This window comes from Schistocerca serialis, chromosome 4, assembly GCF_023864345.2.
Source record: "Schistocerca serialis cubense isolate TAMUIC-IGC-003099 chromosome 4, iqSchSeri2.2, whole genome shotgun sequence".
Classification (NCBI taxonomy): domain Eukaryota; kingdom Metazoa; phylum Arthropoda; class Insecta; order Orthoptera; family Acrididae; genus Schistocerca; species Schistocerca serialis.
In genome coordinates this window covers 303,220,310-303,235,257 of record NC_064641.1, presented here as the reverse complement: position 1 = coordinate 303,235,257, position 14,948 = coordinate 303,220,310, and the positions used below count along the sequence as shown (strand labels likewise).

Genomic DNA, 14,948 nt, shown 5'->3' with positions numbered 1-14,948 from the left:
ATCATAAACCCATATCACTGAATCAACTGCAGTAAGATTTTGGAACATGTTTTGTGTTTGAATGTTATGAAATACCTGGAAGAAAATGCTCTTTTAATGTGGATTCTAAATAAACAATTCTAATGAAACACAACTGGGCTTTTTTCCACACAGAGTAGTGAGTGCTATTGACAGGGGACCTCCAGTTGTTTTCATATTTTTAGATTACCGGAACACTTTTGACGCCATTCCTCACAGGCAGCAATCTAATAAAATTGTGTGCCTGTGTCACAACTGTGTCATAGGATTTGTGATTTCCTGTCAGAAAGGACACAGTTCATAATATATCTGGCATTCCCCAAGGAAATGTTATGGACTTTTACTGTTTCTAATCCACATAAACAATTTGGGAGACAATGTGAATAGCCCTCATAGAGTATTTGCAGATGGTACTGTAATTTACTGTCTAATAAAGTCATCAGAAGATCAATAAAAATTACAAAATGGTTTACACAAAATATCTGCATGATGTGAAAAGTAGCAGTTGACCCTGAACAATAGAAAGTGTGGGTACTAAAAATTATCTGTTAAATCTCAGTTACATGACAAATAGCAAAAAGCTGAAGGTTGCCAATTCAGCTAAGAACCAAGGACTGCATTTCATTCACAGAACACCTGAAGATGCAACAAATCTACTAAAGAGACTGGCTGTGCAAGAGATTAGATTAGATTAGATTAGATTAGTACTTGTTCCAATGGATCATGAATACGACACTTTGTAATGATGTGGAATGTGTCAGGTTAATAAAAGGTGTCTATACAAGATATTACATTACACAAAATATTACATGACACTTGATTTTTTTTTTTTTTTTTTTTTTTTTTTTTTTTTTTTTTGTGGGGGTTGGGGAAATTACCCACTTATTATATCCAAAAATTCATCTAATGAGCAGAAGGAGTTGCCATTAAGAAATCTTTTTAATTTCCTTTTAAATGCTATATGGCTATCTGTCAGCCTTTTGATGCTATTAGGTAAGTGACCAAAGACTTTCATGGCAGCATAATTTACCCCCTTCTGAGGCAAAGTTAGATTTCGCCTTGAGTAGTGAAGATCATCCTTTCTCCTAGTGTTGTAGCCATGTACACTGCTATTACTTTTGAATCTGTTCGGATTGTTAATAACAAATTTCATAAGTGAATATATATATTGTGAGGCTACAGTGAAGATCTCTAGCTCTTTAAATAAGAGTCTGCAGGATAATCTTGGATGAGCTCCAGCAATTATTCTGATTACACGCTTTTGTGCAATGAACACTCTTTTACTCAATGATAAGTTACCCCAGAATATGATGCCATAGGAAAGCAGAGAATGAAAATAGGCATGGTAAGCTAATTTACTCAGATTTATATCACCAAAATTTGCAATGACCATAATAGCATAAGTAGCTGAACTAAAACGTTTCAGCAGATCCTCAGTGTGTTTTTTCCAGTTCAACCCCTCATCAATGCATACACCTAGAAATTTTGAATATTCTACCTTAGCTACCGATTTCTGATCGAAGTCTATATTTATCAATGGTGTCATTCCATTTACTGTGTGGAACTGTATGTACTGTGTTTTGTCAAAGTTTAATGAGAGCCCATTTGCAGAGAACCACTTAATGATTTTTTGAAAAACATTGTTAACAATTTCACCAGTTAATTCTTGTCTGTTGGGTGTGATAGCTATACTTGTATCCTCGGCAAAAAGTACCAAGACATGTGATAAGGAATGCTTACCAGACAGGATAAACAGAGGACATTGAAAAAGTTCAGAGAAGGGCAGCTTGTTTTTGTATTATTGCAAAATAAAGGAGTGTGTGTTTCACAGATATGATACATGAGTAGGGGCAGCAATCATTAAAAAAAGATGTCTGTCGCTGCAGCAAGCTTTTCACAAAATTTTAATCACCAACTTTCTCCTTCAAATGTGATAATATTTTGTTGACTCCTACCTACATAAAAAAAATCACCAGGTAATAAAATGAGGGAAATTAGAGCTCACATGGTAAGGTATAGGTGTTCACTTTTCCCGTGTGTTATTCAAGATTGGAATGGCCGAGAAATAAACTTAAAGTGGTTCTGTGAACCCTCTGCCAAATACCTGGATGTGAATTGCTGAGTAGTGATGTATACGTGAAAAAGGTCTAGCATTACTTTATATCTGTTTTTGTACAAGAAGAACTCCTTATTGCATAACGTAACATAATAATTTTATTGACTTTCCTGACTAGTATCACATAAATAGAGTTAAACATTACATTTAAAAAATAAACATATAAGCAAAATATAAGTACTACTTTGTGCTGTTTAAAACTGGATAAAATAAAGGAAAAGGAAAGATGATCGTAATTTACTGGAATGTGCATAACATACTATAATTATCCAGAATGAAACAATACATAAAAGTCTTGACAAGTAAAAATTGTTTAAAATGATGTCTGTGCTAGAGGACTGAAATCTGAAGACCCACCTGTTGTCTTAGATTGTTTGAGTTCTCTTTCCATTTCACTATAGGACTTTTTTCACTCTTTTCTCCATAGCTCCAACTACTCTGTTTCATCTTTCACACATATTTCTCAACCTTTCTCTTACATCCTTATGAAACATGTTCGAAAGCTCCAAACATTTTATGCTTTCTAGGAGAACATTGAGTATATTACCATGTCCCTCCATTAAGAAAACCAGTTTCAACTATCTTCACTTCTATTAATCAATATTACTGTACATGGCAATTCTCATATATTACAGTTTAAAGAAAACCTAAACATGACAGTGTATAACCATTCAAAGCTGATGAAGCAATTACATCATTACATTGTAATTTTCAGAAATACTGATGTACGGCATCTAGTAATGTTGACTAGGAAGGTAGGAAACCTTCTGTAATTAAAATGAAATCAATTCAATAGCAAAATTTCTAGTTTGTTCTTACAAAATAATTAGATAACTATTATTATTGGTTGGCTGATTCGGGCAGCTATCAGCTGGCTGACTGCACCACAATCAGCATATAAATGTAGCTTTTAAATATTATTTTATCAAAATACATATTGGGGATAGAAATATGTGCTGGCGAAGAATGAGATTAATGAAAAGTTTACACATTAGTAGGAGCCATACAAAAGCATTATGTTGGTATAGTTAACTATGTGATAAAAAACTTACTGTGCTGGTGCAGTACAAAGAACAGGAAAGAAGTGGAAAATAAGTCAACTGCAGCACTCATGGAAGAGTCTTAAGCAGTTAAATTGCTGGTTGTGGTAGTTGCTGCTATATGAAAGCAGTTTTGTTGTCCCCTTACAGAAGCAACACACATAAACAGCCCTCACTTCCTTCCTCTCTATACTGCTTTTCCTTATTTCATCCTATAATTTGTCTCTAAATTGCTCCTTCTCTCTCTCTCTCTCTCTCTCTCTCTCTCTCTCTCTCTCTCTCTCATTTTCAGCATCATAATTGTCAAACCTTCCTATTTTCTCATTTCTCCTGACTCTACTATGTCCACCAAGTAAACTGTACCCTTTGATCCTTGCTTACTCTTTTGAAATGCTGTGTCAACATACAGCCTCATTCAGATGGGTACAGGGAGGTTGAGGAAGAAAGAATGCGCTGTGTCCAAAACGAAATAGCAATACTGTTGTTCACTTACTCCATCCTCGTTATTTTATCCATTGTCTGAAAACTCAGTTCCAATAAAAGTTGTTTCCTGTTACTGCGTTCATTATCAAGCATCATTTCTACAAAGTGTCCATTATCAACTATCATTTCCACAAATACCAAAGTAACACAAATCCTCTTGAGCAGACAGCATAGTAATAGTTTGCTACCACAACTAGAGGCAATCTCTTCTGGTCTTCTCATCTGCAGACATTGGTATCACTTAATAAGAAGAAAATGAGAAGTGCACAGGCCCATAAGAGCATCATGCAGTGGCCTTAAAATAAAATTGATGCTGAAACTTTTACATCACTGACTGCCTGCCACACAAATTTGAGTATAGATATTTATCATTTTCACTTCAACAGCAGCACAGTGAATATTATACATGCTGGAAACCGACAGTTACAATATTAGCAAAACTGAGAGGGGGCAGCGGTGGCAGTGATATGGAACAAGAATTCAACATTCTAATAAAATAAACTGCAAAAACAATATATTTAAATGGTGACAAAACCTCATAAAAATGCATATTTTAAAGTCAGTTAATGAAATCTGTGTTGCTTTAATAATTCCACTTGTTGGCAACATTTTTACACTCACATTGTATTTATTAGACTACTTCTGTGAAACACAGCTAGTTCTGGCTTACAAAGCCATTGCTGAGCTTATACAAAGAAGCAGTGAATGTGGTAAATGCTTTAACTTCACAGGGTAACAGCAGGCAATGAGTGGAGTGTAGAGATTATCATACATAAAAAAGGATTGTTGCAAGATAGAAAATAATATCAGTACAGTCAGCAGAGAGTTGGTGGCATGGTGCTAATTATACTGTAAAAGCACATGAAAAAATACATGTAACCTGGAAGCTCCACATAGCCTATATCAAGTACAAAATGACCACTCTTACAATAAATGTTAACAGACCTTATAGTCAGACTATGTCCAGTATTTATATACACTATTATCATACACACTATTCTTTGACAAGTAAATATTTTACCATATCTTTGGTGTGAGCAATAACTATATGAAGGACATATTATTACCTACTATGTTTGTGATCTCACAAACAATAAATAGCACAAAACAAAATGAGTCTATTTTGGTTTTAAATTACACACAACTTTTACCAAAGACAAACATCATGTAATATTCTTTTTGGCTATAGTATCACCTACACAATTTTTGATAAGCATATTAAATTTCTAAGTGGAAGAGATGACCATGGCAGTTAGAGTTTTGCATTGCTTCTTTGTACTTTCATCTTCAAAGTGAATGGGAATCCACTTTGTAAGTATGTGTACCGTTTAGGCTTTTCCACAGTTAATATGGTTTTCCACTGAGGCAAGACTGAAGACTGAATGACTACAGAAAGTCTTCTGTCGATGTTACAGTTGCTTCAACAAGGAGTCCAAAATCAAGTTCATTCAGATTGGCTGAAACAAAGATTGTTGACATTAAAGATTTACTGCTATAAGGAGTGATAATGATGATTCAGTGCTCAGTCATAAGACAATTAGATCACAGGTATAAGCTTGCACTCTATCTCTCTCTGACACACACACACACACACACACACACACACAGGCAGGCAGGCAGGCAGGCAGGCTTTCATTGTCATATCTGAAAGTCAAGAAACATTATTAGGCAATAATCATGTTTTCATTACTGATGTACAGTTCATAACAATACATGTAAGTATCATATTAATGTATGCAAATACTGTATAGGAAAATAACTTAAATACTAATATTTCAGAATTCTTGAAAACTATGTCACCATTCATCAAAATTTTATTTATTTACTGTAAAAAAAACTTTTTCGCAGTAAAGGATATGACTCATCGGATAGCAGAAGCGATATGTCATTGACATGCACACAACAAGCTAGAGGACAAATATAAGCAAGTGAACCTACCCATCCAGTCCCCCCCCCCTCCCCCTCTCCCCCCTCCCACTACCCACGCATGCACCTACATTTTGTGCATGGTGTGTGTGTGTGTATTCTATGTCATTCTATTTTGTGTGCCTGTTGACAAATCAATGCTTCTAATATTTAGTGAGTGGTCTCCTGTACTCCTAAATAGTTTTACTATATTTCCTTATTAATTGTTTTCTAGCTTTTTACTGATGGCTTTTCCCACGTGCACATATTTCACAACCCCCTGCAGGTTCGGGGGCAGAATAGGCCCGCGGTATTCCTGCCTGTCGTAAGAGGCGACTATAAGGAGTCTCAAACTTTTCGGTCTTCTGTGATGGTCCCCTCTTGGGTTTGACCTCCATTTTTCCAAATTTCCATTGTTAGTGCGTGCCATTTGGGCAAGGACGCCTTATGTGGTGTTTTTCTGTTGGTCCATCATCCATCACCATCTTGCATGCTACCTATTGTCGTGTGGCGGGATTTACACCCAACGTCTTCTGGGTTGCCTCCTTCTCGTCTTGTGCGCAATCCCCTTCTTAGCGCCCACGACAACTGTGGACCCTTTCAACACCTAAAATCCAGCACGGTAGCCAGTCCGTTGTGGTGGGGTCGTCATGTACCCTCTTGGTGGTAGCCCCCTGACCACGCAGGGATCGCACTACAGATGCCAGAGCTGTTTCCTCCCCATGCATGCCAAGGAGTATGTGCCCATCTTGTCTGGGGCACAGGGACTCCGGGCAAAGGGATACCGGCCAGGTACCCGTTGCTTTGGCTGGGTGGCGCCCTTGGGGAGAGCCCTCATTCGGAGTAGGTGGCATCTGGGCGGATGTGGCGCAATGAAGCGCAATAAATCACACCAAGCTGGTGGTCGCACGGCCACCAGCGTCTCTAAGTGAGGCAGAGTTGACTTTGATGCTGCGCAATATGACCGTCAGTCGTTCCCCTCGTTGGCTACGCCGTGGGAGGAACGCAGATCTAGTGCCAAGCGGGAGCCTTACGTCCCACAATACCTTGTCTGCAGCAGGACTGATGGTGACTCCTTTCTTATGACAAAGCCTCTGTTTTTTGTGGAACACCTGGAGGATAAGTTTGGGGAAGTGGCGGGTTTGTCTAAAATGAGGAATGGGTCCATCCTCCTCAAGACGTCCTCCCCAGCCCAGCCAGTCACGAGTGTTGCTCTTGTGTGATAAGCTGGGTGACGTCCCTGTTACCGTCACTCCCCACAGTAGCTTAAATATGGTCCAGGGGATTATTTACCATCGTGACCTATTGTTACAATCCGATGACGAGCTGAGAGCCGACTTGGAACAATGTGGTGTACATTTTGTCCGTCGTGTACATAGAGGACCCAAGACTAACAGGGTGGCCACCGGTGCCTTTATCTTGGCCTTCGAGGGTGCTGTATTGCCTGAGAAGGTCAAGGTAATGGTTTACCGTTGTGACGTCAAGCCATACGTCCCTCCCCCGATGCGGTGTTTCCAGTGCTGGAAGTTTGGGCATATGTCCTCCCATTGCCCATTCAGCGCCACATGTCGAGATTGCGGACGCCCCTCTCATCTCGATTCTCCATGTGCGCCTCCACCTGTATGTGTCAACTGTGGGGAGTACCAGTCTCCATGCTCGCCGGATTGCCCCGTTCTTCATAAGGAGCGGGAGATAATGGAATTTAAGACCCTGGACGGGCTCACTTATCAAGAGGCAAAACTGAAATTTGAAAGGTTGTATCCTGTTTCCCTTCGAACATCTGATGCTGCAGCCACGTTATCATCGCCCTCGCGAGCGACAGTTGTCACCTCATCTGTGCCGCCTTCAGTGGGCCCTCGGGGCCGCGCATCTCTGTCTGCCCCCCTAGTGTCTGGGGGCAAGTCTTCCTCTGTTGCCCCCTTAGCAGTTAGGGGCAAACGCTCTTCTGTCGCTCCCCCCACGCTTACTTCGGGAGTGACATCTGCTCAAAAACCGGGGGGCTCGATCCCTCCCCCTCCTTCTCCGCCGGCGTTGCCTCTGCCGGTTACTCTCTCGCGGAAGGGGTCCCTCGGGGCTCTCCCTTCCTCTGTTTCTTCTCCTTCGCAGCTGGATGTCAGCCAGTGGCTGAAGATTCCGCCACCTGCTGGTCGTAGGGCTTCTGCGTTGTCGTCAGCCTCCGACACTCCTTCAGAGAAGCTCTCCCAGCCCTCTAACCCTAAGGACAGATGCGAGAAGAAGGAACGGAACGTGTCCAAGAAGAAGGACGTTCCGGTGGTTTCAGTACCGCCTGCTGTACATAGTTCTGGCTCCAGGGATGAGGTGGAGATCCTCGCTTCTGACGCAGATCTCGCCCTCACGGAACCCTCGGGGGCCTTTCCTATGGACACAGCTGACTCTCCCCCGGTGGCGGCAATTGGCTCTGTGGTGCCATCTGCCTCTTCATCGCCTTCACGCCCTCCCAGTCTCTTACTGCTTCCATTCTCCAGTGGAATTAGGGCAGTTATTTCCGCCACCTGCCTGAGCTCCGGATGCTTCTGAGTGTTTCCCCTGTTCTCTGCATTGCTCTGCAGGAAACTTGGTTTCCAGCAATGCGGACCCCCAGCCTTCGCAGTTATCGGGGATACTATAAGAACCGAGCTGCCTGTCAACAAGCGTCAGGTGGAGTTTGCCTCTTTGTTCACCACTGTCTGTAGCTCGCCAGTACCCCTTCTGATGCCTTTAGAGGCAGTCGCTGTCAGGGTTGAGCTCTCGCCGGCTATTACTGTTTGCTCTGTTTACATTCCTCCAGATGGGGAGCTCCCCCGACATGTCTTGGCTGCGCTGCTGGCTCAACTCCCGCCACCATTGCTGCTTCTGGGCGATTTCAATGCCCACAACCCTCTATGGGGTGGGACTGTCTCCGATGACCGCAGTCGTGCCGTGGAGCATGTGTTGGCTCAGCTCGACCTTAGCCTCTTGAACACCGGTGCTCCCACGCATTTCAGTGTGGCCCATGGCTCGTTCTCGGCCATCAATCTCTCTCTTTGCACCCCCGGACTTGTCCCATCCCTCCACTAGAGAGTGCATCCTGACCTGCGTGGTAGTGACCATTTTCCCATCTATTTGTCACTGCCCCAGTGTCATTCTTCTGGGCGCCTGCCCCGCTGGACTCTCCACAGGGCGGACTGGCCGAGTTTTACTTCCACGGCAACTGTTGTGTCTCCCCCACAGGGTGACATTGACGAGGTGGTCCGTGTCTTAACCACGTCAATCATTTTGGTGGCCGAGGCTGCCATCCCCCGCTCTTCTGGACTCCCTCGGAGGAAGGCTGTACCCTGGTGGTCGCCGTAGTTTGCTGAGGCTATTCACGACCGTAGGCGGGCCCTCCAGTGTCATAGGAGGCACCCGTCTGTAGAGACCCTCATCGCCTTTAAGAGGCTCCGTGCCTTGGCCCATCGTCTTATTGCACGGCGTAAGCAGGAGTGCTGGGAGAGGTATGTCTCATCCTTGGGCTGCCATCCCCCACTCTTCTGGACTCCCTCGGAGGAAGGCTGTACCCTGGTGGTCGCCGGAGATTGCTGAGGCTATTCGCAACCGTAGGCGGGCTCTCGAGCGTCATAGGCAGCACCCGTCTCTGGAGACCCTCATCGCCTTTAAGAGGCTCTGTGCCTTGGCCCGCTGTCTTATTGCACAGGGTAAGCAGGTGCGCTGGGAGAGGAATGTCTCATCCTTGGGCTCCCGTGTCTCCCCCTCGCTCGCGTGGTCCTGGATCCGGCGGATTTATGGATACCAGACCCCTATGAGTGTCCCTGGGATCTTCCTGGACGGCGCTGTCTGCGCGGACGCTGCCGCCATTGCTGAACACCTTGCCGCACACCTTGCTACGAGTTCTGCGACTGCAACTTACCCCCCCCCACCTTTCGCTCTCTAAAGGAGCGAGCCGAACAGACGCCATTATCATTCCACACGCGTCGTTCTGAAAAATACAATGCTCCTTTCAGCGAGAGGGAATTCCTCGCTGTCCTCGCCGATCGCCCTGATACAGCACCAGGACCAGACTGCATCCACGCGCAGATGCAGAAGCATCTCTCCAGAGACTGCCAGAGACACATCCCCACCATCTTTAACCGCATTTGGAGTGAGGGCATGTTCCCATCGCAATGGCGAGAGGGTGTTATTGTACCCATCTTGAAGCCCGGTGCGGACCCACTGGTGGTGGACAGCTATTGTCCCGTTACCCTCACCAACGTTTTGTGCAAATTGCTCGAATGTATGGTGGGGCGGCGTTTGTGATGAGTCTTTGAGTCGCGCAGTCTCCTCGCTCCATCCCAGGGTGGCTTCCGTCAGGGCCGGTCTGCTGCGGACAATTTGGTGCGGCTGGAATCTGCTATCCGTACGGCCTTTGCCCGACGTCAGCATCTCGTTGCTGTATTTTTTGATCTGCGGAAGGCGTATGACACCACATGGAGGCATCACATCCTTGCTACGTTGCATGAGTGGGGTCTTCGTGGTCAGCTCCCGGCTTTTCTTCAAACCTTTTTATTGCGCCGCTCTTTCCGGGTGCAAGTCGGTGCTGCCTCTAGTTCATCTTATACACAGGAAAATGGGGTCCCGCAGGGCTCGGTGTTGAGCGTCTCCCTATTTCTAGTGGCCATTAATGGTCTGGCTGCAGCCATGGGGTCGTCGGTGTCTCCTTCTTTGTATGCCGACGATTTCTGCATCTCATTTAGCTCCACGATTACGGGAGTCGCCGAACGCAGGCTGCAAGTAGCCGTTCACAAGGCAGCATCATGGGCTCTGACTCATGGTTTTCAGTTCTCTGCAGCCAAGACTCGAGTTATGCACTTCTGCAGGCGTCGGACAGTCCACCCTCATCCTGAACTTTACCTCGATGGCCACTTCCTTGAAGTGGTAGACACTAGCCGCTTCTTAGGACTCATCTTTGATGCCCGGCTCACATGGGTTCCTCATATTACTCAGCTGAAGCAAAAGTGCTGGCAGCACCTCAACGCCCTCCGGTGCCTGAGCCATATGTCTTGGGGTGCCAATCGCTGCACGCTGTTGAGATTGTACAGAGCCCTTGTGCAGTCCAGGCTTGGTTATGGGAGCCTGGCCTATGGGTCTGCATCACCCTCAGTGTTGACGTTGTTGGACCCCATACACCACTGTGGGGTTCGGCTTGCAACTGGCGCTTTTCGTACAAGCCCCGTGGATAATCTACTGGTGGAGGCCGGGGTTCCCCCGCTGTGGATTCGCCGCCAACGGCTGCTCGCTGACTATGCTGTTTTGTGCATTGCTTGCCGGGCCATCCCAACCATCGCCTGCTTTTCCCTGCCATGGTCCTACATCTGCCCGAACGGCGACCTCGGTCTGGGCTTTCCATAGCTGTTCGCATCCAGTCCCTGCTGTCAGAACTGGGGTCATTCCCTCTTCTGCCTCCCTTTCGGGTCAGTGCACCTACGCCTCCCTGGTGTATGCCCCGGCTGTCCATCCGTCTGGACTTGGTACAGGGACCCAAGGACTCGGTTCCGCCTGTGGCCCTCAGTCGCCATTTTCTTGCGCTCCTCGCCTCATTTTCGGGCTGTGAGACTGTCTACACTGATGGTTCCCTGGTTGATGGTCGCACTGCCTACGCTTTTGCTCACGCTGCCCATGTTGAACAGCGCTCCTTGCCGGCTGGCTGCAGTATTTTTACTGCAGAGCTGGTGGCCATATTGTGCGCTCTTGAGCATATGCGTTCCTGCTCAGGTACGTCCATCCGTCATCTGCAGCGACTCCCTGAGCAGCCTCCAGGCCATCGACTGCTGCTATACCTCTTCTCCTCTGGTATCCTCTATTCAGGAGTCTGTTTCCACCATTACCCGCTCTGGTCGTTTGGTGGTCTTTGTTTGGACGCAAGGTCACGTTGGCATCCCGGGGAGTGAACATGTCGACAAGCTGGCCAAAGGGGCAATCGATGCCCCAGCTTTGGAGATCGGCCTCCCGGCTCGTGATCAGCAGTTGGTGTTGCGCCGTAAGGTGCTTGGGATGTGGACTGATGAGTGGCGTGGCCTGACATCCCCGAATAAACTGCGGGCTGTTAAGGAGACGACCGATGTGTGGCGGTCCTCCCTATGGGCTTCTCGCAGGGACTCTGTCGTCCTGTGTCGGCTCCGCATCGGCCATACCTACCTGATGCACGGCCATCTTTTGCATCAGGAGGATCTCCCCCCCCCCCCCCCCCCCCCCCCCCCTGTGTCGGTGTGGGTCCCGGCTGACAGTCGCCCACATTTTGTTGGAGTGTCCCGACTGCGCACCCTCCGGCAGTCTTTTAATCTCCCGGGCACTTTGCCTTTGGTTTTATGCGACGATGCCTCCATGGCTGATGACGTTTTAAATTTTATCTGTGGTAGTCCTTTTTATGGTTCCATTTCGGGAGGTCCTGCACCTTTCCCTTTCTGTGTCTCTTGTCCTCGAGTCTCTCATCTTTGGTTGCAGATTTTAGTGTGTAGTCGGATGGTTGACTCTTTCCCTTTTTTTGTTCTCGTGGTCAGTCAACCAGTCTCCGTCCATCTTCTTTTCTTCTGTTTCTTTCTGTCTGGTGTTCATCTGTACTCTTCTTGTCTGTAGTGTTTGTTGCCGCATTTGTGTTCTTTCAGTGCCTGGGGGGGGGGGGGGGGGCACCACCACATATTTCACATAAATTGCACACTTCTCCTTACCTCCCCCCTCCTCTCTTCTACTTGTCGTCCCCCATTTCTCACTATCTCCTCATACACCCCTCACCTCCCACCCTCCATCCCCACTCACTGACTGACCGTCTCCTCCTCCCACATCTATAGTAGTGTTCAACACTATTTTGTAGAAAGCATTAGTTACAATTACCAAACATGCGTCTGCTTGTGTCTGCATATGTGCGGATGGATATATATGTGTGTGTGTGTGTGTGTGTGTGTGTGTGTGTGTGTGTGTGTGTGTGCGCGCTCGCGAGTGTATACCCGTCCTTTTTTCCTCCCTAAGGTAAGTCTTTCCGCTCCCGGGATTGGAATGACTCCTTACCCTCTCCCTTAAAACCCACATCCTTTCGTCTTTCCCTCTCCTTCCCTCTTTCCTGATGAAGCAACCGTGGGTTGCGAAAGCTTGAATTTTGTGTGTGTGTGTGTGTGTGTGTGTGTGTGTGTGTGTGTGTGTGTGTGTGTGTCTATCAACATACCAACACTTTCATTTGGTAAGTTACATCATCTTTGTTTTTAGATATATTTTTCCCACGTGGAATGTGCTTTGTGTGACGGCCCCTTGGTCTTGGGGTAATGTACTTGAATAATAAGCAAAACGTCTTGGATCCCAGGTTTGAACCTAGCCACTACTTAAATTATGAATAAAATCATCAGCAATCATAGCCACAGACGTAAGAAGTAACACTTGTTCTGCCAATGGCATTTTCAAAGGGGGTCGAGGAGTGGACTGATGTTCAGTGTAGGAAACTGTACCTAAAAGGTGAGGGAATCAGCAATGAAAAATGGCATCAGGATGCAGAAGACAATGAAAACCAGTGCATTAAAGACACATAAGATGTATCCACAGGAAATGTGGCCTGTAAACTGAGAAAAGTATCCTGATGATGTCTTCATGGACAAAAGATTCCAGATTAGTCCCAGATTCATATCTCCAGGAGGGCACTGCCAAAGGGGAGGTGACCATGAGAAAAAGATGCAATAATGAAAGAGAGAGTATGCCCTCAGACTGGTTGGTGGGTCACTCATCCATAAACAGCCTTTTTCAATTAATCCCAGCCATGTTTGATACGGTTCATGTCTGGAGAACATGCTGGTCACTCTAGTCAAGTGATGTCATTATCCTCAAGGAAGTCATTCACAAGATGTGCATGATGGGAGCAAGAATTGTCATCCATGAAGACGAATGCCTCACCAATATGCTGCCAATATGGTTGCACAATCAGTCGGAGGCTGGCATTCACGTATCGTATAGCCATTATGGTGCCTTCCATGACAACCAATGGCGTTCGTTGACCCCACGTAATGCCACCCCAAAACATCAGGGAACCTCCATCTTGCTGCACTCGCTGCTCAGTGTGTCTAAGGGGTTCAGCCTGAACGGGTTGCCTCCAAACACATATCCGATGATTGTCTGGTTGACGGCATATGCAATGCCCATTGGTGAAGAGAACATGATGTAAATCTTGAGCAGTCCATTTGGCATGTTGTTGGGCCCATCTGTACCACGCTGCATGGTGTCGTGGTTGCAAAGATGGACCTCGCCATGGACGTTATGAGTGAAGTTGTGTATCATGCAGCCTGTAGCGCACAGTTTGAGTCATAACATGACGTCCTGTGGCTGCACGAAAAGCATTATTCAACATGGTGGCATTGTTGTCAGGGTTTCTCCAAGCCATAATCCGTAGGTAATGGTCATCCACTGCATTATTAGCACTTGGGCGGCCTGAGACAGGCATGTCATCAACAGTTCCTGTGTCTCTGTATCTCCTCCATGTCTGAACAACATCACTTTTGTTCACTCCGAGATGCCTGGACAATTCACTTGTTGAGAGCCCTTCCTGGCACAAAGTAACAATGCGGCCATGATTGAACTGCGGTACTGAGACTGGAACTGATCAGCTGTTGGGCCCCCTCCATCTAATAGGTGCTGCTCATGCATGGTTGTTTACATCTTTGGGCAGGTTTAGTCACATCTCTGAACAGTCAAAGGGACTGTGTCTGTGATACAATATCCACAGTCAATGTCCACCTTCAGGAGTTCTGGGAACTGAGGTGATGCAATACCTTTTTTTATGTGGTACATAATAATGCTTTTATGCCTTTGGCAGGCCCATTTGCCTACTGATGTCAGATTCTCATAATACAATATTTTACACCAACAAAAGTCTAGAAAATCTTTCTCTGCTGTTTTTTTGCAGATGTTAAGACTCAAAGCTTTGATAAAATGTTTTTGAGTTTGAATTTGCTATCTCAAAACAAGATTTTTAAAATTGTGTGTTTGATTTAAACAGCTTCTGTAAACAATACGCAATTTATTTTTTCAAAGCAGAAGTTATCATAAATTATCAAAAAAAATTGTATTGAAGGTCACAACATTTGATGGTTGAGATATATGAAAGATTCTTTCAGTAATCAAACCCTATGTGAAGATGAAGCCTTTTCTTCATGACAGTCTGTTTTTCAATAGTACTAGTCCAATGTGATATGTAGAAAAAATTTCTTGTGGGTTTGAAACATAAGAGGGAGGTACTGGTACAGATGACGCTATGAAGACTGTATAGATCAGTCAATAAGATCATTGCCCGCAAAAGCAGTTTCATTGTCTCAACAGGTTTCAACATAGTGAATGAGCCATTGTGTAATCAATCTTTTGGCACATAAAGCTCTTCCTTAAATGATGCACAAGACTGG

General features: G+C 45.5%; 1 protein-coding gene across 4 annotated transcripts in view; it reads right to left on the bottom strand.

The window, feature by feature from the left end:
* Nucleotides 1-2,214: 2,214 nt before the first annotated feature.
* The window catches only part of LOC126473954 (protein pigeon), a 500,491-nt gene continuing 487,757 nt past the window's right edge, over nt 2,215-14,948 (bottom strand). For all 4 annotated transcript variants that reach the window (XM_050101320.1, XM_050101319.1, XM_050101322.1 and 1 more), the window contains one exon: nt 2,215-5,114. In XM_050101320.1, coding sequence (XP_049957277.1) covers nt 5,044-5,114 — 71 coding nt within the window. In that variant the 3' untranslated portion in view covers nt 2,215-5,043. The remainder of the gene's footprint in view (nt 5,115-14,948) is intronic.